Genomic DNA, 27,791 nt, shown 5'->3' with positions numbered 1-27,791 from the left:
TGCAGAGAGAAAAGGTAGCAAGGCCAGAGGGAAAGGCCTGCACAGGTACCCAAGTTCCTGGCAGTTGGCCCTCCCTGGGGGATATCTGATACCTGACCCCCAGCCATCAGCTGAGAGCTTGCCCAGACTTTCTGACCCAAGAGCTCTAGGGACTGGGCTGCTGAATGGATTTCTAAATCTTCAAAATAAACAGTCAAGGAAATCTTACCCCAAGTGAAAAATGACTTGAGGGCAGTAGAAAGTAGTTGTGCCAACTGATGGAGGAGGTTATGAGAATCGAGGAGAGGAAAATCACTATAGATTTCTGTGTTTCTACTGCAAGGGGATTGAACAGTCCAGATATACTAATTTCCTGCCCAGCCAGCCAGATTTCCTGCTTTTAAGCTCCTTTGGTCTTATTTCTCTCTTCTTTCTGAGAAGTTATAAAATGAATGAGGAGCAGGTTTCTTGCCCAACCATGATTCAGGAGGCAGCTCCGCCACAGAACAGGCAAGTGTAGCATTGCCTAGAGGAAAAGGACTAGTAGAGGCAGGTCCCAGATGGATCCACCCCAGACTTTTCAAAGAAGACACCTCCTTCATCTTGTATTCTAAAACCTTGCAAGCTCAGGAAGAAACCCCCTGCATCCACATTGAAAACCTGATACAATGTATGCAGCAGGCTCAGCGTGAGTGAACTGGAGGCTTCTCCACAACATGACCCAAAGAGGCATTGCAGGTCCGGTTTGCAACCTGAAGTTTGTGACTCTCCTGGTTGCCCTAAGTTCAGAACTTCCATTCCTGGGAGCTGGAGTACAACTTCAAGACAATGGATATAATGGATTGCTCATTGCAATTAATCCTCAGGTACCTGAGAATCAGAACCTCATCTCAAACATTAAGGTGAGTGGAAATTATGAAACTGATACTAGTATACCATTTGATCAGACCTGTAGCCTTATTTAAAAAGCTAACTACCCTGCCTGGTTTGTATTTGAGTAGTAGAGAGAACAGCATTTTTAAAAAATAGCGCCACAGCATTATGATTATGGCTAACTAAGCCAGTTTGCTCATCTAATTCTGTGTAGTCTCAGCTCAACAAAGTGTTGATCTAGCCCTCTCTTTTGTTATTGTTGGTTGCTACTAATTTCAGCTTTTTTGTTTTCCTACATGACCATTTTTTGGGGTAGCAACTTAGAAAAATAACAACCCATTGTGGCAACAAAGATTGAATATTTAACTAATGAATAAGCATGATAATGAGATGCTTGTTAAAATCATATTGCTTTCATCCTGAGGGTGAGAATTCTCAGGCAGAAAGGGTGAGAGTCTGTATGGTGGGCCAAAAAGCAAAATTATTTCTTTTCACTTGAATGAGCTGTAACATAATTGACTATTTTTACTTTAATATGGCAAGGGAGGATCATAGCTCTATTATGTATGAGCCTCTTTTTGGTATTGCTCTAGTGAAATCAGTGTCGTCATAAGGTGTGGTCTTGAATGTGCACACAGGTGTGACATGAAAAGGATTTGTTCAGTAAAAGCTTAAAAGCCTTTCTCAAAATTGGGAAAACTATGAAGGCAAGCACAGACATATAATTAGTGTCCTAAAATCTTCCAGATAGTCATTTAAAGTTTTTAAAAAATTTTGCTCTTATGTTTTCCCAAAGTCTAGGTCTCTTCAAAATATTTCAATATTTTTATTACTGTTTAAGCATACCAGAAAACCAAAACATACAGGATTTACAAGTGGTAAAGGAAGTTTTTCTTTTGTCTGGCTATAGGAAATGATAACTGAAGCTTCACTTTACCTATTTAATGCTACCAAGAGAAGAGTATTTTTCAGAGATATAAAGATTTTAATACCTGCTACATGGAAAGCTAATAATTACAGCAAAATAAAACAAGAATCGTATGAAAAGGTAAGAATCCAGGATTTTACTCAATGATCTCAAGGGGAAATCAAACACCAAAATATACTGTGCTTAAACTATAAAAGTGAGAAGTTAAGTAAAAGCAAATCATCAGTATTGACAATGCAAATAATTTTAACGGGCAGAATGTTATCAACAAAATACATAAGAATAAATGGATGCAAATTATAGAGTAAAAAAATGAGTCAAGTGCCATTGCTTAAGTAGTTTCTCAGAAGATCTCTTTATTTTGTAGCTTACGGAGTCCTTTCTGAAAAGTTTGGTTAAGGATCAAAAACTAGTTTTATCTTACTGAGGATGAGCTACAAAGGGAACAGTTCTAATTATGAGTATACCCATTTACCATCCTGTCAGGAGCAATAAACAAGCATGTCCAGACAGAAATATAAACCACCATGCATTAAAAATATCACTGCCGTCTTATGCCATGGTGTAGACTATCAGAATTTCACATTAACTCAAGTCCAGGATATTGTTTTAGGGGAATACAGAGATTAGAAGGAAGGGAGGAAGGATGTGGGGATGTGGGTGAGTAGGGGAATGGCTACCTTTTTTTTTCCACCTATAGAAGAACTTCACCTTGAAAAGCTCTCATAAGTTGCAGATCATGATTAAGCACCCATGATGATATCTGGTACATACTAGCATGCACACTAAAAATAAATGATAAATAATATAAATGGTAAATCACTGTTTGAAGTCAACTGTGAACAAGAGTCTATCGCAGCTACCAGAAGGAACAGAAGCAGAGGCACTGACAACTTAGCTCAGGGTTTCAGCAATGGAGTGGGTTTGAGACTGTAGTTACCTCTCTAACAGAATGACTCAAACATGCGGTACAGCTTTTCCCTTTCCTTATTTCTGACCCTCAGTATGAAATTTCCTAAGTCTGTTTCATCCTTAGCTCTCCTTCAAAGCTACTCTGTCAGAAATTGAATGGTATAGCAATCCAGATAGGTACCCCAATGTCCTGAAGAAGTTAAAAAGCCTGTGAAAAGCTTTTGACTTGTGACCAGATGAAAGCATTTGAGAATGCTTGCACATGAAGATAGAATAGGTGGGGGAACTGGGGTAAACTGGGAAGAGTTAGTGTTTAAGCTCCATCTAAGTGCCAGGTATTTAACGTATATTATTTAATTATCACATAACTTAAAATTAATTTCTGTGATCACAAATTAAAACACTGGGGCTTGAATAAGGTCTGGACTTTGTCCCAAATCAAACAGCTGGTAAATTCCAGAGCCAAAATTTGAATGTCTATTTGACTCCAAAACCCATGCTTTTTGCACTATGCTTTGTTGTCTCTAGTTGTCGATAGAGATTTCATGCATCCATTTGGCCTTCAATAGAACTAAGAACTATTGGAGACAACAAACACCAAAACCACGTTGCCATAGGTAATACTCTTGATCCTAACGGAGAGGAGAGAAATAAATAAGTAAAGCAAAAGTGAAAATATGAGTGAACGGAAAGACCAAAGGAAACAATAGTCACTGAATGCTGTTCATATATCTGTTGGATACCAATTCTTTAACCTCAGAATGTCAGTTAAGCAAACACTTAGTGAATGATCATTATGTATAGGGCCATGCCAGGCACTGCAGAGAATCCAAGGACCAACAAGGTAGTTCCTGTCCTTGCAAGTCTACAACGTGATGTAGGCAGGAATCAGGGAAGGGGGAAAGGATTAGGAAAAGTAGGCAAGAGCTAAATTACTGCGGTTTATAAGATATAAGGTAACCCCAAGCAGCATCTGAGTATTCCATTCCATGAAGGGCACTCTTTCCTTTTGGCCTCAGGACAAATTTTCAGACAGGAATGAGGTTTTATCCAAGTGAGGACTCTCCAAGAGCATGACCTCTTCAGTCTTTTCTGTAGGTACTTCCTTGTAATGACTTCGGCTTGAATTCTTATCTTTCTAAAAATAAATGTTAATTATTATAAAAGTAATTTGTGCTCATTTAAAAAATTAAATAATGTAGAAATATGGAAAATAAAAATAAAAATAGTATTGTCCTCTTCTCAGTGGCACACAGACACAGATGCACACACATACATACACACACACACAACATATATACATATTGTACATATAGTGATAATTATGTATATTGGATCATATTAAATCTATTTTTCCAAAATCAGCTTTTTAAAAAACTTAACAGCATATTTAACTTTTAAGGGCATACCCAGAACAATATGTTATCTTTCTTCCTAAAAATAAAAGAAACAATGTTATATATAACATTTTATTGTCTTGATAGTTATATGAGTAGATATTTCAGTTTGGGACTTCAAATATGTTTTAGCAACAGTAATGGAAGTGGTCAGGCCATAAGATGAAATATAACTTCATTGGAATGATCGTTTTGCTGATCTAATTGGTTACAGGAAATAAAGGACAAATTTTCAAAGAAATAATGTTCTATTGTCTTACACCAGTAAAATAACCCACAGAAAGTTGTTCACAAAAGGCTGTAACATTTTACAGCCTTCTGAGTGGTTCTGAATGATGTATAAATGCTTTTAGAATTTCTTCAAATATTTTAATTACATTTTATAGTCTTTTGTTATATCAGACTTTTATAGGATTGACTTTTGAGAATATTTTAATCTGGAATGTGGAAAGATCAAATGGAAGTAATGAAGTTCCATAAAAATTTGCTAATCTTTTATAACATAGACCTTTTTGGAAGTCCCAAGTGATTTTATTGATAGGTAGGCGTGGGTGCATTTTAAACTCCATCCACAAGGCGTTTTTCTTCAATTCTGTTTTTAAATTGGGGTATAATTACATACGATAAAATGCACATATGTTAAGTGTACAGTTCAAAGTGCTTTAATGAAGGTATACATTTGTGTCATGAACATCAGAGCTGAGAAAGTATTACGAGACATTTCTTTTAATGTAGGCAAATGTCATAGTGACTGACTGGCATGGGGCACATGGAGATGATCCATACACCCTGCAGTACAGAGGATGTGGAAAAGAGGGAAAATACATTCATTTCACACCTAATTTCCTACTGAATGATAACTTAACAGCTGGCTACGGATCACGAGGTAAGTGGGACCAATAAAACAATAGCCATTGAACGGTACTACTTATAATATTCTGTGCTTGGTGCTGAAAGGGACTCGCTCACAAAACCTGAAACTTGTCAAGGACTTATTATTCAAATGGGGAGATAGGCCTTATGCCCATGCAAAGATGAGGGGCTAAAGTGAACCAGAAGAGTTCAGCATCAGATTAGTGGCCCAGAGAGGAGTGCTATAAGAATTCAGTCAAGGAAAGGTCATTTAGAGCCAAGGGTGGTCAAAAATGGCCTCACAAAGGAAAAGGTCTTCAAGGTTGAACATCATTTTGATAAATGGAAAGAAGGGAGAAAATAGTGGGAAGACTAAGAAAAAAACTGTGGCAGCAGAAAAATCATGTAGGAGAGACAGAGACCGCAATGATGGTGCAGGGAGACTGTGGGCAGTGGGAGAAAATGCTGAAACGCACATGAGGGCAGTTGATGCACTAAAATGGCTACATTTTCAAGTCACCACTCAAGGTTTCTAAGCACAGGAGTGACTCCATCAAAGGAGTGTTTTAAGATTAATCTGGCTTCCTCTGATCAACGAGGGAGAAACTGGGTATCAGGAGAATAACTGGGAGAATTGGAGATACGAGGTCACAAGACTTAAAAATGGGTGGAGACCGTGAGATGGGAAGAATAGTAATAAGGACAATGAGGATGTCCTATGTGCTGCCGCTCTGTGGTTTGCTTTTCAAATGTTATCATACTGAATTCTAGCAACTCTAAGTGATGAGAAATATTCCAGAGATAAAAAAAACAAAAAGAGGTCTGAACTGCTACAGAAGGAAAGGCAAGAGGCATGTAGAGACAGCATTAAGGAACAAGGCACACACCAGGTTTTTGTCAGACATGGAAAAAAACCAGCTTAGAGAAGAAATCCCACAAGTCTGGATCTAGGCAAGTTCATGGTGAAGAGCAGTAGACTATGCCAGGGAAAGTGGTTCAGCCTGTGGTTAGATATTGATGGCTGGAGTTTGACAGAGAAGCCAGGGTTATAGGCCTTGGGACTGGTATTTAGTGAGTGAGATCTGAAGGAGAAAATAGTGAGCACAGTTTGCCAGTCAAGGACTATCTATCCCAATCTTTACTTTTTGTTTTTGATTTAACTTAACAGTAGTGCCTTTCAAGTGATGTCTTAATTTTCTTTTTTATCCCTAGTTAAATCTAAACTAGGGTTTTGTTAACGAGGATTTTGTTATCCTCTGTGTAGTTAGCAGGAAGTGGAGTGACACACTCCACAAAATACACTTTACAAAACACTTTATAAATCTTTAGAAAAAGGTAGTTTTTTTTTCTTTCCTGGTAACCATGAGATGCTGATAATCTCTGCTCAAGCATGATTTCATCAGTACTTCTAAATTTCATGAGTAGGCACAATCTTTCCCTCAACACTCACGGCTTGGACTGTTACCCTCCCTTCCTTTGTCTCGAGATCCAAAAATTACACAATATGCCACAGCCTGAGTCAACTCAGCACACACTTCCTGAGTTCCCAGAACTTAAAATAATTCAGAAAAAATAAATGTGTGCTTTGGGAGGGGAGTTCATCTGGAAAGCTTATATGGGAAAGTTATGGTCTGAACTTCGAAGGGAATGTAAGATTTAGGGAGAGAGAAAGTTCTAAAGGATCTCATGCTGAGGATGGGGGTTTCCCTGACCTAGGAGCTGTAAAATACACATAAACATGGAGAATAAGGGATAAAATCAAAGAGAAAGCACCATCCAGGCTGGTCCTTCCCTGGGAGAGAACATTCTGTAGTCTCCTTTTTTGCTCCTTCCTCCTTCCCTAGCTCCTAGGTTTCAACTATTGCTCTAGATAGAAGAATTACCTGCAAGAAAAAAAGCAGGTCTGCTTTGATAGCTCAGACAGAAGATTAGGAAAGCTTTATTTACCTATCTGGATATGCTTCTTTCCCTTTCTCCAAACCCTGAACTTTGAGGTCTCTACGAAGCTGAATAGAAACCTGTTGGGCAGCTTCACTGGGGAGATGAGAGGATGTGGGACTACTCACTGGCTTCAAATAGATGTGCAACAAGTAAATTACTGCATTTACAAGACCAAACATATTTTCATGCTGCCTTTTTTATGATGGTAGGTGGTGAAGTAGGAGGAAGTGTGAATAGGATAGGGGAGATGAAAAGGGGAGAGAGGGAAGTAACTTAAACTCTTTGGAATGAGTATGTGTAGTCAAAACATGTTCTTCACTAGTTAGCAAGGCACATTGCTGAGATTTTAGAAACTCAAAAGCAAAAGCTTTTCTTCCACAGGCCGAGTGTTTGTCCACGAATGGGCCCATCTCCGTTGGGGTGTGTTTGATGAGTATAACAATGACAAACCTTTCTATATAAATGGGCGAAATCAAATTAAAGTGACAAGGTTAGTACTTCTTTTCATGTTATAATTCATCATTTATTTGACTCTAAAATTGCTTATAACTTAAGCAATTAAATTATTGCCTAATTTAAGCAATCAATTTAATTGCAGCTAAAACTTAGTTGACAAGAAAGAGATCCTTTCATTTTTCAGTTCTGAAGTTATATGGCATTTTTCTTTCAATTGGTATTTATGTGGTTCAAATATCAAAACAATATAAAAAGTGACACCTGTAGCTGTCTTGCTCACAGCAGTATCTTCACTGTTTCCCCTCATGCCCTCTAAGTAACCACTGTGATTAGTTTCTTGTTTATTTTTTCAGTATTTCTTCAGGCAAATTCAAATGAATGGAAATACATGTTTTTCTTCACTCTGTGTTTTTTAATTGCATAGGGTTCTGTTAAGTGACTGTACCATAATTTATCCAACCAGTCCCCTCTTGATGGACACATGGGTTGTTTCCCATCAACAATTACTGGGTCAAAGGGTGATTTGGGTAGCTATTGACTGCTTCTTCTCCTAAAAGTGGCCCTGTTTTTCATTCCCATCAACAATATTTGAGATTGCTTATTTAGGAAAGAATCCTGTTAAATATCATCATTACATATTCATTCTCTTTTTTTCCCTGATACTAAGTGGAAATGAACTCAAAGGAGCGCTTACCCAGGATCTTGCCACTCATGTCCATCTGGATTTCCTGGTATCTTTTGCGTTGACTCTATTTAGTTGTTAAAGCCATTGTTAATACAGAGCCCCTCCATCAAGATAAAATGCTTTAAAATAAAATAGAGTGCATTTCTAAATTAGTGAACTTTCTTAATAAAGCAGTTTTTTGTTTGTTTTTGTTGTTGTTGTTGTTTGTTTTTTGAGATGGAGTTTCGCTCCTGTCGCCCAGGCTGGAGTGCAATGGCACGATTTCAGCTCACCGAAACCTCCGCCACCTGGGTTCAAGCAATTCTCCTGCCTAAGCCTCCTGAGTAGCTGGGATTACAGGCACCTACCACCACACCTGGCTAATTTTTGTATTTTTAGCAGAGAGGGGGTTTCACCATGTTGGCCAGGCTGGTCTTAAACTCCTGACCTCAGGCGATCCACCTGCCTCAGCCTCCCAAAGTAATGGGATTACAGGCGTATGCCATAGCGCCCTGCCAGCAGAGCAGTTTTTTAAGGTTTGTATATATATCTAGCAGGCTACAATCCTTGAAACAATTATATGAGCTAGTCAAGAAGAAACATAAGTGTTTCTAAAATAGACCTAATTTCCAGTTTCTCTTTCCATTTTTAGGTGTTCATCTGACATCACAGGCATTTTTGTGTGTGAAAAAGGTCCTTGCCCCCAAGAAAACTGTATTATTAGTAAGCTTTTTAAAGAAGGATGCACCTTTATCTACAATAGCACCCAAAATGCAACTGCATCAATAATGTTCATGCAAAGTTTATCTTCTGTAAGTATGCCCTTGGAATGACACACTCTTTCAGGATTCCTTCTCTTCTCATGTTTCAAGTATTTAAATTATAAGACAATTAAGATGCACTACACTTTAGAACTGGGGGACCCTAGAGTTCATCTAGTTTTTATTCTACAGATTTAAGAATTGAAGCTCCCAAGATAATTACCAAAATGATACCTTTAGAAAAGTGACTATTTGCTTTCCTGGGAGGTTTAACAAGGGGACTCTGGGGACCACAAAATAAATTGTGCATATGCTGGTGTTCTTGTATCCTTTCATAAGCAATTACATTGGGTTAATGAGAGTGATATAACAAATGGTTATAATTCTCTCGTTTGAGGTAGCAGGCCACTCTGTATTTGAAATGCATTTCCTAAATCTCTTTACTTTGTTTTGAATAGTCTAGAACTTAAGGTAAGGTATCACCAGGGGAAGTCAACCAACTCTGCTTTGCAGAACCCGACCTTGTCAATATTCCATGCTAACTAACTGACAAGAGACTAGCATATAAATCCAGAATATTATTTCAAAAAATTATTAAATAAAAAGAGTACTCTGTCATGGGAATCTCATACGTGCATCCTCTGGCCAACTTATTTTCTCTCTGGATGAAGCAGACTGGAACAGCCAATTCTCACCAGATGCAGGGTCAGAGAGCATGGAATCAGAAAGGAGGGAGTTAGGTGATTCAGAGGTTAGTAGCATCAGCCTTCATGACCTGATATATCTCTCTAAGTTCACAAAAACCTGTAAATCACATCTGTGGGTCATCTCTTCACAGATCTGGGGGTACAGCCCACACATGCCTCTGTGGAGGTTTCTCTTTGTTTCCATGGCTGACCAATGCCCCTTGGATTGACATGCTATTTTATTTCACTCTGGTTTAGTCAGAACTAGGAGTTATTTTGTAACTTTAAGATAATTTTTCATATTTCTTGTCCCATCCATTATGTTTCTTATTTATAGCTTTAATATCTGATACTAACCTAATGCATTTGATCCACATTATTTGTGACTAGGTACTATCTTCACGATATTTTGAAAGACCTACTCATAAATATCTTGTCAGAAAAGTTTTACAATCCCATAACCATAGTCATGAAATGGAAGAAAAAGAGTTAAACAACGCAAAGCAAAATCAGATTCTGTTCCAGTCCCCACACCTTCCTAAGAAACTCATATCCTTGAGCAGTTATCAACCTTTCAAAGCTTCAGCTTTCTCTTCTGTGAAATTAGAGCTGAAACAAGAGAGGCTATTCAGTTGCTTCTAGCTCTAAATTTCCATGGCTGTGTTAACAGGAAGTATCGACTCTTTGTAGGAATAGAGCCACTGGGAATAGATGGTTATGCCTTACTTAGCAATGCAAACCACATTTTTAAGTGGGGGATTGACATAGGTTCAGTATCATTCAGTGAATTATATCTATATTTCTGTAAATTATATCTATTTTCCAAATTGAGTGAGAGGTGGGGGCATCAGGAAGTAAATTTGTTTATCCCCTTATCTATTTTTACAGAGATCAATATTTGAGGTAGAAAAATATATATTGACTGATCAACAAATAAAGGTGCAGTGGTCATTAAATATTATTCCAAGGAGTAGGCTTGGAATAGGAGTAGGTCATGATAACTTCTCCTGGCTGTTTTCTTAACACAATATTGTGCTAAAGGAGGAGGGAGATGGTTTTGTTTTGTTTTTCAAGACTAAGATTATGTGTATATATACACATACATGGTTTGTTATCTAATACCAATAAACTTTAATAGAGACTGCTTTCAGACCACAAAGGTGCTAGTGTTTCCCGCAAGAAAGCCAAGGTTTATTTGTAAATTTGATGTCATTCTTGAAGGAAAGAGGTATATCACTGAACCACTTTTGATTTCTTTTCTTTCAGTTCACCTTTTCTTTTACCTATACTTCCTTAAGAATGAGAACTATATTTGCTTTGGGAGACGTTCCTTTCTTTATTAAAGATGGTTTTTCTTTCCAGGTGGTTGAATTTTGTAATGCAAGTACCCACAACCAAGAAGCACCAAACCTACAGAACCGGATGTGCAGCCTCAGAAGTGCATGGGATGTAATCACAGACTCCACTGACTTTCACCACAGCTTTCCCATGAATGAGACTGAGCTTCCACCTCCTCCCACATTCTCGCTTGTACAGGCTGGTGACAAAGTGGTCTGTTTAGTGCTGGATGTGTCCAGCAAGATGGCAGAGGTAACATTTTGAACGAAAATGAATGTAAACATTCATCATTTTTTCTATCAGTTCTTGATTATTTTATTTTAAGTTCCAGGGTACATGTGCAGGATGTGCAGGTTTGTTACACAGGTAAACGTGTGCCATGGTGGTTTGCTGCACCTATCAACCCATCACCTAGGTAGTAAGCCCCGCCTGCATTAACTATTTATCCTGATGCTCGCCCTCCCCGCTGTCACCCAGGCTGGATGGAGTGCAGTGGCACAGTTTCAGCTCACTGCAGCCTCGACCTCTAGGGCTCAAGTGGTCTTCCCATCTCAGTCTTCCAAATAGCTAGGACTGCAGGCGTGGGACACCACGCCTTTTCTATCAGTTTTTAATTATTTTTATTTTTGGGAGGTAAGGGTGAGAGTTAGAGGAGGCAAAAGGTTTGGAATAGTCAAGGACATCCTGTTTTTCGGGGGTTGGGAGGAACAAATTCAGAATGTGGCCAAAAGTTGAGATAATGCAGATAAATGAAATCCACAGATAATTTCTAACCCTTATTTTTGCTACTAATTGAAACTCTGTCCAACCAAGATCCTTTTCCAAAATTCTTACCTATAACGATCCAAAATTCTATATATAACAAAAAGTTGCTGCTGGCTACATTCTACTTACAGGTAAATATCCCTGGTTGAGGAAGTAGACTGTGAATTTGCAGTGAAAGTGAATGTTCATTATATGGCTATTTTCCACATCATTGTGTACAGAAGACCATATCTCAGTCATCTAGCAATCTAGCAGCCTCCAGCTGCTTTAACTGATTAAAGTCTTAGTCTCCACAATCAGGCAGCTGTGTTTTAATCCTGGCTCCTTCACTACTGAGTAATATGTCTTTGTTATAAAGAGCATGATGGCCTCTCTGAAGCAGTTTTCTCACCTGTAAGACAGGGATAATAATGCCTACTTTATGAGAGTCAGCTTTTAAAGTTTTAGGAAATCTGCAAACCAGTAATTAAACATAGTTATTAATAAAAATTAAATTATATAAGCTTACAATAAAATATATGAAAACAAATATACGAAATACTCAAAACTCATCACTTCTTAATTTTACCTACTATTTTTTACTATTATCTATGCCCAGGGTCAGCAAACTATGTCCCACTACCTGTTTTGCATGGCTCACAAAATAAGGACAGGTTTACATCTTAAATGGTTAAAAAAAATCAAGAGGCTTTTTCATGACATGTGAAAATTATATGAAATTTGCCCACAAATAATTTTATTGGAATATAGCAATGCTCATTTGTCAACATATTATCTATGGATACTTTATTGCTACAGTAGCAGAGTTGGGGAGTTGCAACAGGGAACTTATGGCCAGCAAAGCCTAAATTATTTACTATCTGGCCCTTCACAGAAAACTTCTGCTGATCCGTGAGCTAAATTCTTGGGGTTATTTCTGGTCTATTGCATTTGTATGGATGTGCCACTACAATTTCATCCTTACTGTGCACTCAGTGACGTCACAATAACAGCAGGAAATCAACCATGGTTTCACACATGGAAGAATATTTACCCCACAGAAACTAGTGTTTGCTACGAGTCAAGCCTGCCTGCCTGTCTACCTTCCTCTCTCCCTCCCTTTTTCCCTTCCTTTCTTTTATTCTTCATCAGAAAACTGTTATTAAACATTTACCAGCATACCACTGTCTACTTTATAGGGTTATTGAGGGGGGAGTAAATGAGATAATATGATATTTTTAGTTCAAAATAAATAATAGGTGGTAGCTGTTTATTTTAATAGTAACTTGTCCAGGAGAGAATTTATCCCCTCGTACTCTGTGGATCAATAGTCCTGGAACACTTGCCTTTTTGGCTGATATCTGAAAAACTAAAAAATCCACTAATATAGCCAGCATTTGAATAATTTTGCTATGTTGCCTACCTGCAGTTAACTAGGGCATGTTTTTGGTTTGTTTGTTTGTTTGAGACGGAGTTTTGCTCTTATTGCCTAGGCTGGAGTACAATGGCACGATCTCAGCTCAACGCAACCTCCGCCTTCCAGATTCAAGCGATTCTTCTGCCTCAGCTTCCCTAGTAGCTGGGATTACAGGCATGTGCCACCATGCCTGGCTAATTCTGTATTTTTAGTAGAGACGGGGTTTCTCCATGGTTGGTCAGGCTGGTCTCAAACTCCCGACCTCAAGTGATCTGCCGCCTTGGCCTCCCAAAGTGCTGAGATTACAGGCGTGAGCCACCGTGCCTGGTGGCATGCTTTTCTTAAATATGGTCTCAGAGTAATTTATATTGGCTATCTGCCTGTATTGAGCAAGAATGGATGGAGTGAAGAGGAAAGATGATGGTACTTGAGAGTAGACCTGAAATATGTAGAAGAGAAATAAGCCCAAAGTAACAAACTCATGGCAAACCAAACTTTCCTCCCTTTTCCTGCCAACAACAGTCATTGAACCATTATTGCCATTCATTCATTTATCAGGTGCCTACGCTCCACTGGCCTGAGGGATTGGAGATGACAAGAACAGCATCTCTGCTTTGAAATGCTTACAGCTAATGAGGGACACAGGGCACACACATGTGAATAGGTACAACACAATGTGACCAGGCTCCACAGAGATGTGAGTTACTATGTGAGCACTGAAGAGACAGCACCTGGTGCTGTAGCAGAAAGTGGTCAAGGAAGATTTCACTGAGAGAATCAACTTGGAGTTGAATCTTGAAGGATTCGACTAGGTGCTTCCTAGGTTGGGTGATGTAAGGAAACAGAAGAAAAGAGAACATTTGTGGGAAGGGAAAAATGTGTGCAGTGACCAAGAGGCAAAATAAGAAGGATTTGTTCAAGGGAAGGGCATTCATTTGTATGACACTGGATGGATCTGAGAGGTGGTGAATGGGATAGAGACATAGGTGTGGATTTGAGAGAAATTTAAGATATTTAGTCAATGGGACCTGTTCAAGAATATGGAGGCCGGTAACAGAAATGGTAAGAGAGTCCTGAGTTGCTGGCTTAGCTAGCTGGGAGTAGAGATCAAGATTGGAAGTTGATGACCTGATGGCCATGAAGATGGCAATAGCTATTCTATTGTGAGTGCTTACTCAGTATCCATTTCGCAGATGAGAAAACTGAAGCTAAAAAAAAAAAAAAAAAAAGAAGTAATTTTACTATGATCACATAATTAGCAAAAGTTGAAGGCAGAGTTCTAAGACCTTGTTTTACCCCCTTTACAACTTACTTCCCAATATTGTAAGAGAAACAGTTTGAATTCAAAGTGTAGAGTTGCCATCTTCATGGTCGTCAAATCATCACTCCCAACTAGTTAAGCCAGAAACCTGTGTCCTAAGAAGTGTGAAATGCAGGTCTAGATCCACCCAGGAAGATGCCTGAGTTGGAGATAGAGATCAGGGTCATCCCTGAGTGGGTGGTCATTGAAGCTTAGCTTGCTGCTCCTCTCTTTTCCCAGAGCTTTCAAAACAAGTGACCCTAGTGAATTAATCAATAGCATCACCTGCCCAAAATTGGTCACTAATATTACTTTAAACCTGGTTAGCCCTTCGTGGTTTAACTGTACTGCCATTTATGTGTCTCACTTGATCCTCACAGCAGTTCTAATTTAATAAACAAGAAAGCTATCATCCTCACCTTACAGATGAAGTACCCAGCCTAAGGTGACCACAATAGCAGAGGGTAGTGCTGGGGCAGATCATGGATCCTCTGACTGTCACTCCTCTCTAGCAAAGGTCTCTTTGCCATGTTTCCTTTTACCTGGACTGCGTTTTTAAAACAGCAGTTACAAATCTTGTCTCAGCTGGGTTCATGGATCTTTGAATTCTGGGTTGGAGTGAAATAGTGGAGACGATGAGAAACAGAGAGTGGTAAATTACGAACATCTTGTTGGGGCAGAGCCCCAAGCCACTCCCTCTTCCCTGAAAGCATGCATTTCTGAGCCTGCAATTAATCAAACAATATTCTAATATTATGTTACTCTTTAAAGCTCAAAAGATTATGATACAACATCTCTAAAGAATTAGCAGAGATGTTTGCTAATTGAGTTACTTCATCATACTTTTGTCTACCAACCAAATGTTGCCATTTTCTTTTTTCCTTTTTGGGACATAGGCTGACAGACTCCTTCAACTACAACAAGCCGCAGAATTTTATTTGATGCAGATTGTTGAAATTCATACCTTCGTGGGCATTGCCAGTTTCGATAGCAAAGGAGAGATCAGAGCTCAGCTACATCAAATTAACAGCAATGATGATCGAAAGTTGCTGGTTTCATATCTGCCCACCACTGTATCAGCTAAAACAGAAGTCAGCATTTGTTCAGGGCTTAAGAAAGGATTTGAGGTACAGTAGAGCATCCTAAGCCTTGGATCACCATCACTTTCCTCTCCCTCATTTGGTATACGAAGTTTCCTCTGATGGGAGGCAGTCTGTTACAGGGTGGTCATAACAGCCTCAACTATGAAAGTAATGATGGATTATCTTTAAAGTCAGGAGCCGTGCCTTATTCACCATTGTACTCCTTGTGCCTAGCAAAGTACATAGCATACAATAGTTGCTTAATAAATGCTTGTTGACAGAATGAGCAAATAAATGAATACAATGGACAAGACTAGAGGACCTAAACAACATCTGGGCATTTTCTAAACTGTTCCTAGCCATTCTGGGACTGTCTTGGCTGTGGCCATTTTTACCTTTCAATTTTCTTGTCAAAATTAGCATGTCTAGCTTCTGTCTATAGTCATTCTAGACTTCAAGCATATCAGAACCAATTAAGGCCAGAATTGTGTTTCAGGAATGACAGAGTTTATTTAAATCAACACAAGTTTGAATTCAGCATCTGGGATGCTTATCTGATAGCAAACAAGACACATCAGCTATGGTTGTTGCTGCCCATAGTCTAAACCTTGGCTATCTATTGAAATCACCTGGGGATTAAAAAAAATACTAATGCATGAGTCTCACCCCCAGAGATTCTGATTTAATTGATCTGGGATGTGACCTGACCATTAAAATTGTTTAAGTCTCCTCATCTGATTCTAACGTGTAGCCAAGACTGAGAACCATTGCTCTAGGCCCTCTTATTGGTCACTTGCTGGATCTCAGAGGCAAGCCTCTCACACTATGATGTATTCCATATTCTCTATGATACAGTTCTAAACTATGGGGACATCTTGATGATTCAAGCAGGAAAAGTCCTTGCTCACAAGCACACTGGCAGTGGAATGTAGGGTGACAAGTGCTGTGATGGGCTGAGGTAAAACTTGAGTGGGGATGGGCGTGGGGTGGAGGAGCTACAGTGGGAATTTGGATGACAGAGAATTGTTTTGCTCAATAAAACAATTTGAACTACACTTCCTTCCAAATGACTAATTCTGTATGTTCAGGTGGTTGAAAAACTGAATGGAAAAGCTTATGGCACTGTGATGGTATTAGTGACCAGTGGAGAGGATAAGCTTATTGGCAATTGCTTACCCACTGTGCTCAGCAGTGGTGCAACAATTCACTCCATTGCCCTGGGTTCATCTGCAGCCCCAAATCTGGAGGAATTATCACATCTTACAGGTAATAAACTTTTAAAAACATACCTTTTGGAGCATTTCCCTTTAACCTGAATATCCAAGACACAACTATGAAACTCATTATATGGCTTAATTGAAAATATAGAAACTGTTTTTAAAACACACACACACATATTGCTAAAATCTGTCAACATTTTGCTGATTATTTTTTGACATTTTCCCTAAAGGTTCTAATTCTATACATCTAAAAAATAATATTTTATAATTCTGTGTTAAGCCAGTCTGAACATGCATAATCATGGAGCTAAAACATATGTTTAAGATTAAATGCTTTGTGGCCAGGCACGGTGGCTAACACCTGTAATCCCAGCACTTTGGGAGGCTGAGGTGGGCAGATCACTTGAGGTCAGGAGTTTGAGACCAGTCTGGCCAAGATGGTAAAACCACACTTCTACTAAAAATACAAAAATTAGCCAAGCATGGTGGCAGGTGCCTATAATCCCACCTACTCAGGAGTCTGAGGAAGGAGAATCACGAGAACTCAGGAGGCAGAGGTTGCAGTGACCTGAGATTGCACTACTGTACTCCAGCCTGGGTGACAGAGCGAGACCCCATCTCAAAACAGAAAAAAGATTAAATGCACTACCTTCTATAATAGTGACACACAGTGTTTTAAGATACATATCTTTTTATACTAAATGAGGCACAGAATAATTTTCTCTTATATTCCTTATTCAATAAAAAATGGGCATGCTGATTTGACAATTGAAAGGTTCTATTGAATTATCTTTAAAAGCAAAGTTTTCAGAATATAAATGTAAACATACGGATGTAAATAGCAATGAACCTAAATTATCTTAAAATTACTTTAATCTTGAGTATTCAATAAATATTTATTGAGTTCTTATGTATTGTGCATAAGTTCTAGGCCCTGGCAATACAGTCATGGATAGAATAGCTGAAACCACTCGCCTAGGGCCACTTACCATGTGGTTGTGTAGGATGTCAGGCAAAACAAGTCAAGCACAGAACCCATTTCCCCAAAACAAACACTCTAATGCCAAGAAAGTTTGTTGGAAGAGGCCTAACATTTTCATTTTTGTTTTATTTTACCCATTTTAATAGTGAACATCCCTATCATGTATTTCAGGAGGTTTAAAGTTCTTTGTTCCAGATATATCAAACTCCAATAGCATGATTGATGCTTTCAGTAGAATTTCCTCTGGAACTGGAGACGTTTTCCAGCAACATATTCAGGTCAGAATTTTCTCAATGTTATATTTCCAGGTGGGGAGTGGGAAGGGAGAAGGAAACAAGGAAATTGACGAATTGTGCTACTTGCTTCATTAACCCTACTTGAATATGTAACTGCCTGTGTATGAAAGGCTTTTAAAAGGCTGCTTGGCATCACCAGAGCCAGGCTTTTAGCCCTAGGAGCCATTTACCACAATTGCCACCTCAGCTTTTCAAAGTCTACAAGTGGAGCTTGCTCCTTCCTTGTGGCTCAAAGTGCAGATGGGGGTGTGGCAGAGGCAAAGTGCAGAAGAAAAATAAGGAACTGTGAATTTAGTTTTAGTGTCGTAGTAACTTTCCATCAATCAGAATTCATCTTATTTTTGCTTCTTCAACATCTTTGAAGCTCTTCCTTGTATAAGGGGTATCAACCATTTCATTAAATTCTAACTATCACAAATATCTAAATATCTCTTTGACTACCACAACTTACATGATTTGGCTCACCAAAGCTTCCTTTAGTTATTTTTTATAGGGCCATTTTTTTTTCTTTCCAAAGTACTTTAAAGATATTTTGGACATAACTGAATAATGTTTTGAACAAAATTTCATCTATAGTTTCCTCACAGATGGCAAGTGTACCTGCCAAGTTAATGGCTTGATGTGACCAATGCAGCCTGTCAATTCTTGTTAGGAAATATTTAACATGAAGATTATATTTACACAGTGAAGGCAATAACCACAATTCCATAATAAGAAGTAAAAATGTGAATTACAAATGACAATATCTAGTACAGATTAGGCTATGATTGATTCTTCTGATAATGCTCAATCTTTATGCCCTGTGACTTCCTCTTCAATAATATGGAATAAAAACAATTGTTTTAAAAAGTAAAAAACAAATTTAACAAAATATTAGTCGTATGGGATCAAATTAGCCTTAACATTCCCAAACTTGTCCCCCTCCCCAAAAGCTGTTGGAGTCATTAGCCCCATGGCCTGAGGTGGGAACTACATGTAAATCCCCTTCAACAACCCAGGGCCTAGCATAGCATGTGGCACAGAAGTCAGCAATCCATAAATATTTCTTGAATTGACTTGAACAAACAATTCACAATGCCTTTGCTGTTATCCACCAATATAATTTTACATGCTTTGCAGGTTTCAGCAATTTAACAAAGCATTACTAATGTGTTTCTTTAATAAATGTAAATTTTCAAAGTTATTTAGAGACTTGTAGCCACTGGAAATACATAGTGATTAAATACAGGGGCTCTGGTGTCAGGACCACTGGGTTTTATCACAGTTCCACCTCCTTGCTATGTGACATCGGCAAATTACTTCTCCAAGCCTACTCTTCTCATCTCTAAAATGTGGATAACAATAGTATTTATCACAGAGGATTTTTATAAGGATCAAGTAAGATTGTGAAGCCTTTAGCACAGTGCCAGGCAAACATTTGTACTCTGTACATGTTACACATGCATGTGCAAACACATGGCTTATTGTGAATGGCTAAATAACTTTTTGTTTGTTTGTTTGAGATGGAGTCTCACTCTGTCGCCCAGGCTGGAGTGCAGTGGCGTGATCTCAGCTCATTGCAACCTCCACCTCCTTGCTTCAAGCAATTCCCCTGCCTCAGCCTCCCAAGTAGCTGGGATTACAGGCACACGCCACCACACCCGGCTAATTCTTTTGTATTTTTAGTAGAGACAGGGTTTCACCGTGTTGGCCAGACTGGTCTCAAACTCCTGACCTCAGGCAATCCACCTACCTTAGCCTCCCAAAGTGCTGGGATTACAGAAATGAGCCACCGTGACCAGCCTAAATAAATTTTTAATGTGGCAAAACCAAGCCAAAACCCAAGTTTGTATTTCTTATCAAAATATGTAAAAGGATCTGGACAAATTATATAGAAATTAATAAAATTTAAGCATATTCACAAATGAAACTTTTTAAAAGCTAACTTATTATAATTCCTGATCTGAGGCCAATGTTGGTTTGGATAAGAGATAATATGAGGACAACTAAAATCTCTTACTAAAGAATAATGAAATGACACTTCCATTAACTACAACAAAATGTTTTATACCTACTGTACTTACATAACGTGCAATATTTTGCTTTGCAAAGTATTTTTATATGAAAAATGATGTATAACTATAGTACCTGTCAGAATTAAATTATTTTTATTTTTTCCAATTCATTGTTGTGTGTTATAAAAGAAAAAGATGGAATGATTATGCATACACCAGAAACTCTAATATATATCTTCTCTCTAACAGCTTGAAAGCACAGGTGAAAATGTTAAACCTCAACATCAATTGAAAAACACGGTGACTGTGGATAACACTGTCGGCAATGACACTATCTTTCTAGTTACGTGGCAGACCAGTGGTCCTCCTGAGATTATGTTATTTGATCCTGATGGAAGAAAATACTACACAAATAATTTTATCACCAATCTAACTTTTCGGACAGCTAGTCTTTGGATTCCAGGAACAGCTAAGGTAGGTGTTATGAGCTTGTTCCTAAGGACAACATTCTGCCAAGTTTATGATTTTCAGTTGAATCACATGATTAAATGTATTGTGTAAAGAAAATCTTGTTTTAATATATCCAAAGTTTACTTTAAATTTATGAGGCCATTTTGTGAATATTTAAAAATTTAAGAGGAATAACTAAAGTATATTCTCAGTTTTAAATATTAGATATCAAATACTTCAACACTGAAAATTAGTATTTCCACTAGTATTACAATTAAATTTTTTTCTAGCCTACATGTTTCTTTACATAATCCATATAAACACACTTTTCTATATGCTTAGAAGAAAATCTCTACTTAGAATTTATAATATGAATACATGCAATGCATATGGTTTTTAGCATCTACTGGGTGTGCTGGGTCTTGTTCCAGGTACTTTGCAATAAAATGTCATGGTAAGAGTATAAACAGGATACTATCAGAACATACAAGAGGGTGGGAAGAAGAATGCTTCCTGGAAGCAAAGACATCAAAATGGAAATATAAGGAATAACGGGGCCAGAAGTGGGTATGACATTCTGGGCAAAGGAAACAGCACATAGAAAGACTCAGATAAAAAGAACATGACTTCATAGAACTGGAGTAGTTCAATAGAGTAGGGTAGTCTATAAGGTAGGGATGTAGGCAAAGGAAGGAGAGGGGAGTAGTGAGGCTAGACAGATAAACAGGAGCTGTATTAGCAAGAGCTTTGCACAACAGTAAAGTGAACAGGGGCTTGAATCCTGAAATGAAAGGAAACCACTAATGGTTCTAAGGAGAATTGTAAGTTGATCAGATTCACTCTTGCACTCCCTGAATTCAGTGCCTCCTCACTTGCTGCCCCACTCACCACTGTTGTTGTTACTGTTGTTGTTGTTGTTGTTGTTGTTGAGACAGAGTCTTGTTCTGTCACCCAGGCTGGAGTGCAGTGGCACAATCTCAGCTTACTGCAACCTTCACCTCCCAGGTTCAAGCGATTCTCCTGCCTCAGCCTCCCGAGTAGCTGGGACTACAGGCACTTGCCACCATGCCTGGCTAGTTTTTGTATTTTTTGGTAGAGATGAGGTTTCACCATATTGGCCAGGCTAGTCTCAAACTCCTGACATCAAGTGATCTGCCTGCCTCTGCCTCCTAAAGTGCTGGGATTGCAGGTGTGAGCCACCATGCCTGCCACCCTCTTGACAGCCCCTTAACTAGCCTCTTTGACTCTAAACTGCCATCCTCCAGTCCATTCTTTACCTCTGTCAAAGTGATCCTTCTGAAGCACAAATTAGTGTGTCTCTTGTTCAAAACCTCGTTGGTGGTTTCAGAATAAAATCCAAGTGTTAACTCTTACATACCAGACGCTTCATGTTTTGGCTTCTACCCAAGCTTCTCTCTTAACTTCTTCGATGCTCTGCTCCTATTGAACTTTTCTCCAAATTCATCCTGTTCTTTTCACACCTGTGTATAAGGGCCAGGGACAACTTTACCTACTTCTTGCTCCCCTTGCCTGACCTCTTGGTCTGGATTAGATGTCCTGTATCGAAACATTTATTGCACTCAGATAACTTTTTGATGTGGAAGTTCCTGCCATCCATCTGTCACTAATGTTATGATTCAAACAAACAAACAAAAAGCATGGTGCTTGAAACATGACTTAATGGAAAATGGTGAAGCTCATGAATCCCAATGAAGAAAGATGGCTAAGGTGTGGTGCATCTTAATTCTCCACCCTGAGTTACACTACAACCCCTTGCTTTTCTGTTCTTCCTTCTGCTTTGTTGTGTTTCTCTTGTTACCTCTGGGGGTTTGATAAGGAGCAGCAGCAGAAGTCAGGAAAAAGCAATATAAAGTATAGCTTAATCAAAAGGATGAATTTCTTCTGTATTATAATTTTAGTCTTTTTCTTTCAGATTTTCTTTTGTCGGTTTTTCCCAGGCAGATAGGCAAGAGTGGTGTTTAACAGTATTTCTATAAATTACTCAAATTAGATATTGTATAATCCTGACCTATTAAAAATAGTAGGTCCTTTTCTTGGTCCCTAAGAGTGTATGTGTTTTTTGCTGATTGAGATTTCTGAGTGTGGAGTTTTGTGGGAAGTGGAGTGAAAGAAGGATATTGTTGCCTTTTTAGCCCACAGTGTCCACATAAATTATAATGGTCCACTTAATTTGATGTAATTTTCTCAGTTACTAAAAGAAATGAAAAACATTTAAACTCCTTTTTGGGGAAGGGGCTCAGATTAATATCTGTAAAGTACTTTGAAGCTAGACACTATTATTGTTATGCTCTAAAAATGGGAATCAAGATGTATCCTCCCTCACTCCAAATAAATCCGAGGTGTAATTCCTAAAGAATCACCTAGAAAGAAAGGTGACTTATGCTATGAAAGCCAGGTAAATATGAATTTATTCGTCCCTTAACCAATGCTACTTTTCCTGGCATCTTTTTGTAGTATTTTTAAAAGTGTAACATCAACAAAACAAGAGCAAAATTCTCCAGCAGCTTAGATGTATGCTTTCGAATTAGGGTTGATTTTTTTTCACACTTTCCAAAACAATAAGACTTGTTTTACAGCCTGGGCACTGGACTTACACACTGAACAATACCCACCATTCTCTGCAAGCCCTGAAAGTGGCAGTGACCTCTCGTGCCTCCAACTCAGCTGTGCCCCCAGCCACTGTGGAAGCCTTTGTGGAAAGAGACAGCCTCCATTTTCCCCAGCCCGTGATGATTTATGCCAATGTGAGACAGGGATTCTATCCCATTCTTAATGCCACTGTCACTGCCACAGTTGAGCCAGAGACTGGAGATCCTGTTACACTGAGACTTCTCGATGATGGAGCAGGTAACAAGGAATGTCTTGACATTTTATCATGTTCTCAACAGCTCTTGTGATATGATGTGGTAGTATCAATATTAAGCTTATCTGTAAGATTCCTTCAGTTCAGTAATTTTTCTTAATCTTACAATATTCTCAAATTCTCATAGAATCACTGATATTTCCATGTTAGCATGGAAAAAGAGAGTCCTCGTGAGGCTCCTCATAGTGTCTGTGTTTGAGCAAAGGGTGGGAGGCAGCCGCTGGACACTTTGGTCCTGGCTTCCATTTGATGAGGTCATACGGGAGCAGGCTTCTATGTCCTTATGACATATATTCCTCTAAGAGTCACCAGCTTTATTATTCACTGAGGTAATCAGACTGGACTGTTAAAGTAGGAAATGAAAATCAGAAGGGAGGTGCAGTGACAGCGAACCCACTTTTTCCCTTTGGACCCCAGTTGTGAAGAAAAAATTGGAAACTGAACTTGTGACCTATAAGATGACCCTAGATCCAAGAGGCTGGGTTGATGAGAGGGCACAGCTCATTTCTAGCACAGCCACTGCCTTTTACATGTGTGATTTGGTCCCAAGAAGACTCAGCCTGCAAGCCTAGAGGAATCAGAATAGACAAAAGCTCTCATTCTGCACATACAGTGTTCAGAGCCTGGTCATCATACATTATAGATGGTACAGCATCCAGCCAGGTAAACAGCAGCACTTGGGCTCCTTTGAAAAACAAATTCCTTTGTTGTTCCATCTTTCCTATTTGGTTATTTTCCTAAACTACATTCTTAGAGTGGCAGTAGACCTGCCTCTGTTGGCAGCCCGAAGTGTTTGATCTACTAACAAAATTATATTCTTTTGCCCTGTTGTTTCAAAGTTAATCTTTTTTCAAGAATCTTAAGTTCGGTAGCCCATTAGTATCTTGCCATGGCAATCATGTATGATGTTCAGGAAAACAAAAGTTCATTCAAAGGGTTTTGGTTCAAGTCCACCTCAGGGGGATACCAGAGAAGTCTTCTTGTTTTGCCTATTGGATTGGATCCAAATGAACTTCTCATGCTCTGATGGCTTATCCATGGTTATACCTTTCAATTTTTGTTTATGGTCCAAAAATGCACTTTTGCAGAATGTTTCTTTCTTGCCCCACCCTGTGGGCTGGCCTGGAGAACAGAGCCTACTCTCCTAGGGAAAATCATCTGATTCAGCTCAATAGGCTTTTATATTATTCCCTGGAACTATTTTATTTGTTTGCTATCTAAATGTATACCCTAAAAAAAGAAACAATAAAAAATACTGCTCAGGCCTCAAAATGTAAATTGTTTCCCCTCCAATCAATACTTAACATGTATGTACATAGTTTTTTAATACTTACTTTTATAATGGAAGCAGTATTTATCTGCTCAGTAAATGAACTATAATAAAACTTATACCTCTGAAATGATTTACAATTTAAAATGTACTTTTTCATGCATATTCTCAAATAATCATCACAACAACCCTGCAAGATAAATTATCTCCATTTTATAGATGAGAAAACTGAGGCTCAGAGACATGAAGCCTCATAGCTACTAAGTGACAGATGCAGGCCTTCAAACCAATTCCTCTGTCTCCCAAGCCAATGTTCTTTCCCCATTTCTTTCTGCCTCAGTGATTAAAAGAGGTGGCAGTGGTGACTTTAATATGGAGAGATTTTTCTTTGTAATTTCTCAACAAAGATAAACCTTATTAATCATTAAACCACTAAATACCAAGATTTGATTTTTTTTTTTTTTTTTGAGACAGAGTCTTGCTCTGTCGCCCAGGCTGGAGTGCAGTGGCCGGATCTCAGCTCACTGCAAGCTCCGCCTCCCGGGTTCATGCCATTCTCCTGCCTCAGCCTCCCGAGTAGCTGGGACTACAGGCACCCGCCACCATGCCCGGCTAATTGTTTGTATTTTTAGTAGAGACGGGGTTTCACCGTGTTAGCCAGGATGGTCAAGATTCGATTTCTTACAACAGACAAAAAAGAATTCTAAATCTACCTTGATAATAAAATGTTTAGCACTTCTTATTTCATTTAAATATACTCCTGTTTTTCTTATGTTAAGGAGTCCTGCCTCTGCAGTGGGGAAGAGGGAGATGGTGGGGACACTTTAGCAACGATACACTGCTGGTGTATAGTGCTGTGTGTGTGGTATGAAAACTGAATTGACCTCTAGGATAGAGGACAAGCTGCTTGCCCAATATGACCACCTGTACTTGAATGGCAAAAGTGATCTATACTTGGGCTAAGCTGGACTTCCCTCTGCTGCCCTGGGGTCTCGGCCTTCCTGCCACTGGGTCATGAATTTGGCTTGGAATTGAACTGCTCTCTGAAGATCAACACAAAAGGAAGGAAGTACATCACTGGCTAACCTTTCAGAATGCCCCCTGAAGCAAGGCACAGTAGATGCTACGAAATTCTGTCAAATTCCAGGTCATCAAGCCCCCTAGAATCTAGAAAAACAGTTCCAGATACCCTCTAATGAGGAAATTAAGTAATTTCACACTATTTTATAAGCAACCAAAATTTGTATTTATTAAAGGTCCTTAATCAAGTGACTTCAAGGCATTCATAAACCCTTGAAACTGTAGGAAAATGTGTATGTGTGCATATATATTTATTTCCTAGGGACAAAATAGCTTTTCTTAACATCTCAAAAGGGTCAATGACTATAAGCAACCTGAAGAATGTGCTTGATTTCTTAAAAAAACTGGTATTATTTTCAGTGATAAGAACAAGAATGTTAAAGGTGATGATTAAATGTTTTATTAGCATGGTACAACTTATTTGCCTTTAGAAAATCATTTTTCTGAGGTAAGAAATTACAGGGAGCAATTATGGACCCATTGGATTTTTTATCACCTGAGAATATAAAAAGTAGATAAGAGCATGATCATATACCTTATATAGAAAGAATAAGGGGAGTAAATCTCATTTTTAATGACTTAAATATTAGTAATCTACTATGATAACAAGTGTTGACACTGTGTTTTTTATATATACAGGTGCTGATGTTATAAAAAATGATGGAATTTACTCGAGGTATTTTTTCTCCTTTGCTGTAAATGGTAGATATAGCTTGAAAGTGCATGTCAATCACTCTCCAAGCATAAGCACACTAGCCCACTCTATTCCAGGGAGTCATGCTATGTATGTACCGGGTTACACAGCAAACGGTAAGAACCATTAGCACTGTTATTTGAGTAACATCATTTCCTGTACATATCTCTGATGGGTATGTGTGTACTGGGGTGGCAGGGAGTGAGACAAAGAGAAAATTTCAAAAGTCTTTACGCTTAAGTCCATACATAATTTGTTGACTGTTTCTTCAGTCCTCAGTGATTCATCGTAGGGGAGTAACAGGAAGGCAATAGGTAATGTCCACAGATTATACCTACCTTCATTTTAGTCATTATGTTGACCTCTTTCTTGTTTCATCAGAATTACTAATAGTTAATTTCTCAGTTCCTGCTTCTGTGTTTCCTCTATAGAGGTTTAGGCAAGAGAAAGGCAAAAAGTTATTGGCAGTTGAAAGAAAAAGGCCAACAGCCCAAACAGTCCACACAGGAAATGAGTTCCTAAATAAATATGAACTTGGATGTTACAGACAACTAAGTGATTCCTGAAGATGTTTTGTTTTCCTTCAAGAAAAAAATGCAAAATAAATGGAAGATACTTATCTTTTTAACACCATTATAATAGTTCCTGATAGGAAGCAATGGTTAAAGCATAATAGACAAACAGAAATATATCATGCTATAGTCTTTGAAAACAATCTCAAAAAAGACTTCTAAGCATTTGTATTTCCAAAAATGCAGATTCTTTATAAATATTATTCATGTATTTTAAAAATTATAACTAATCATTTGGACTATTCCATAACATGACTGTATCCTTTTTGTTTACTTTTCAGTCTCATTCTTTCTGACCTCACCAGTATCAAACACAGCCAATTGATCCCTCTTTTGCCATTTCCTGGTTTCTGTCATACCTCACTCTCTTAATTACCTCTTATTTTCCAGAATTTTTTATCAGGCTCTTTTTCCAGCTCCTCGTTTTCTACCAGGCTGAGTCTGTTGGCTGAGTCTGAACCTTTTTACTTTCCCGTCTGGAGCCACATTGCCTGGCTTTGAAACCCAGCTCCTCCATTTACTGGCTGTGTGGCTTTGGGCAAGTGACTTAGCTTCTGTGTGTCTCAGTTTCATCATCTAAAAAAATAAGGGTAATAATTGCCCTCTTCATAGCCATGTTGGGAAAATTAAATACCTGATACATGTAAGGCCTTAGAAAAGTGCCTGGCACATAGAAGGCACTCAGTAAATACTACTTATCATTACAGTAATAATTATTATTAATCTCATTAATTCGTATGCCTTTAATAACATCCATCTGTGTATAACCTCCAAATTCATAACTTTAAAATTATTTAGCTAAAATCTCTTTTTTAAGCTTAAAATCCAGATCTAAATGGCTCATTAACATCTTGAATTAGATGTTTTACAGGAATCACAAACCTTGTAATTTAATTTTTGGTCTTTTTCTCCTTAGCCTGCTTCTCCTCCCAGCTTACTCATTTTAGAAACCTGGAATTTTTTTTTTTTTTTTTCATTTTAAAAACCAGATCTAAATGGCTCATTAACATCTTGAATTA

At 38.4% G+C, this 27,791-nt stretch overlaps 1 protein-coding gene across 1 annotated transcript in view; it reads left to right on the top strand.

Annotated features, from left to right (window-relative positions):
• Positions 1–512: 512 nt before the first annotated feature.
• Positions 513–27,791, top strand: part of CLCA2 (chloride channel accessory 2) — a 31,738-nt gene continuing 4,459 nt past the window's right edge. Inside the window, exons 1-12 of the mRNA XM_011956089.1 lie at positions 513–881; positions 1,763–1,900; positions 4,825–4,975; positions 7,264–7,372; positions 8,655–8,814; positions 10,812–11,039; positions 15,145–15,375; positions 16,419–16,596; positions 17,704–17,810; positions 20,072–20,296; positions 22,870–23,140; positions 26,146–26,316. Of these exons, the coding sequence (XP_011811479.1) occupies positions 696–881; positions 1,763–1,900; positions 4,825–4,975; positions 7,264–7,372; positions 8,655–8,814; positions 10,812–11,039; positions 15,145–15,375; positions 16,419–16,596; positions 17,704–17,810; positions 20,072–20,296; positions 22,870–23,140; positions 26,146–26,316 (2,155 nt within the window). The 5' untranslated portion in view covers positions 513–695. The remainder of the gene's footprint in view (positions 882–1,762; positions 1,901–4,824; positions 4,976–7,263; positions 7,373–8,654; positions 8,815–10,811; positions 11,040–15,144; positions 15,376–16,418; positions 16,597–17,703; positions 17,811–20,071; positions 20,297–22,869; positions 23,141–26,145; positions 26,317–27,791) is intronic.

The sequence above is a fragment of the Colobus angolensis genome, unplaced genomic scaffold (assembly GCF_000951035.1).
Source record: "Colobus angolensis palliatus isolate OR3802 unplaced genomic scaffold, Cang.pa_1.0 Scaffold41, whole genome shotgun sequence".
Lineage (NCBI taxonomy): Eukaryota > Metazoa > Chordata > Mammalia > Primates > Cercopithecidae > Colobus > Colobus angolensis.
Note: the sequence above shows the minus strand (reverse complement) of the source record. Positions and strands in the feature narration are given on the sequence as shown.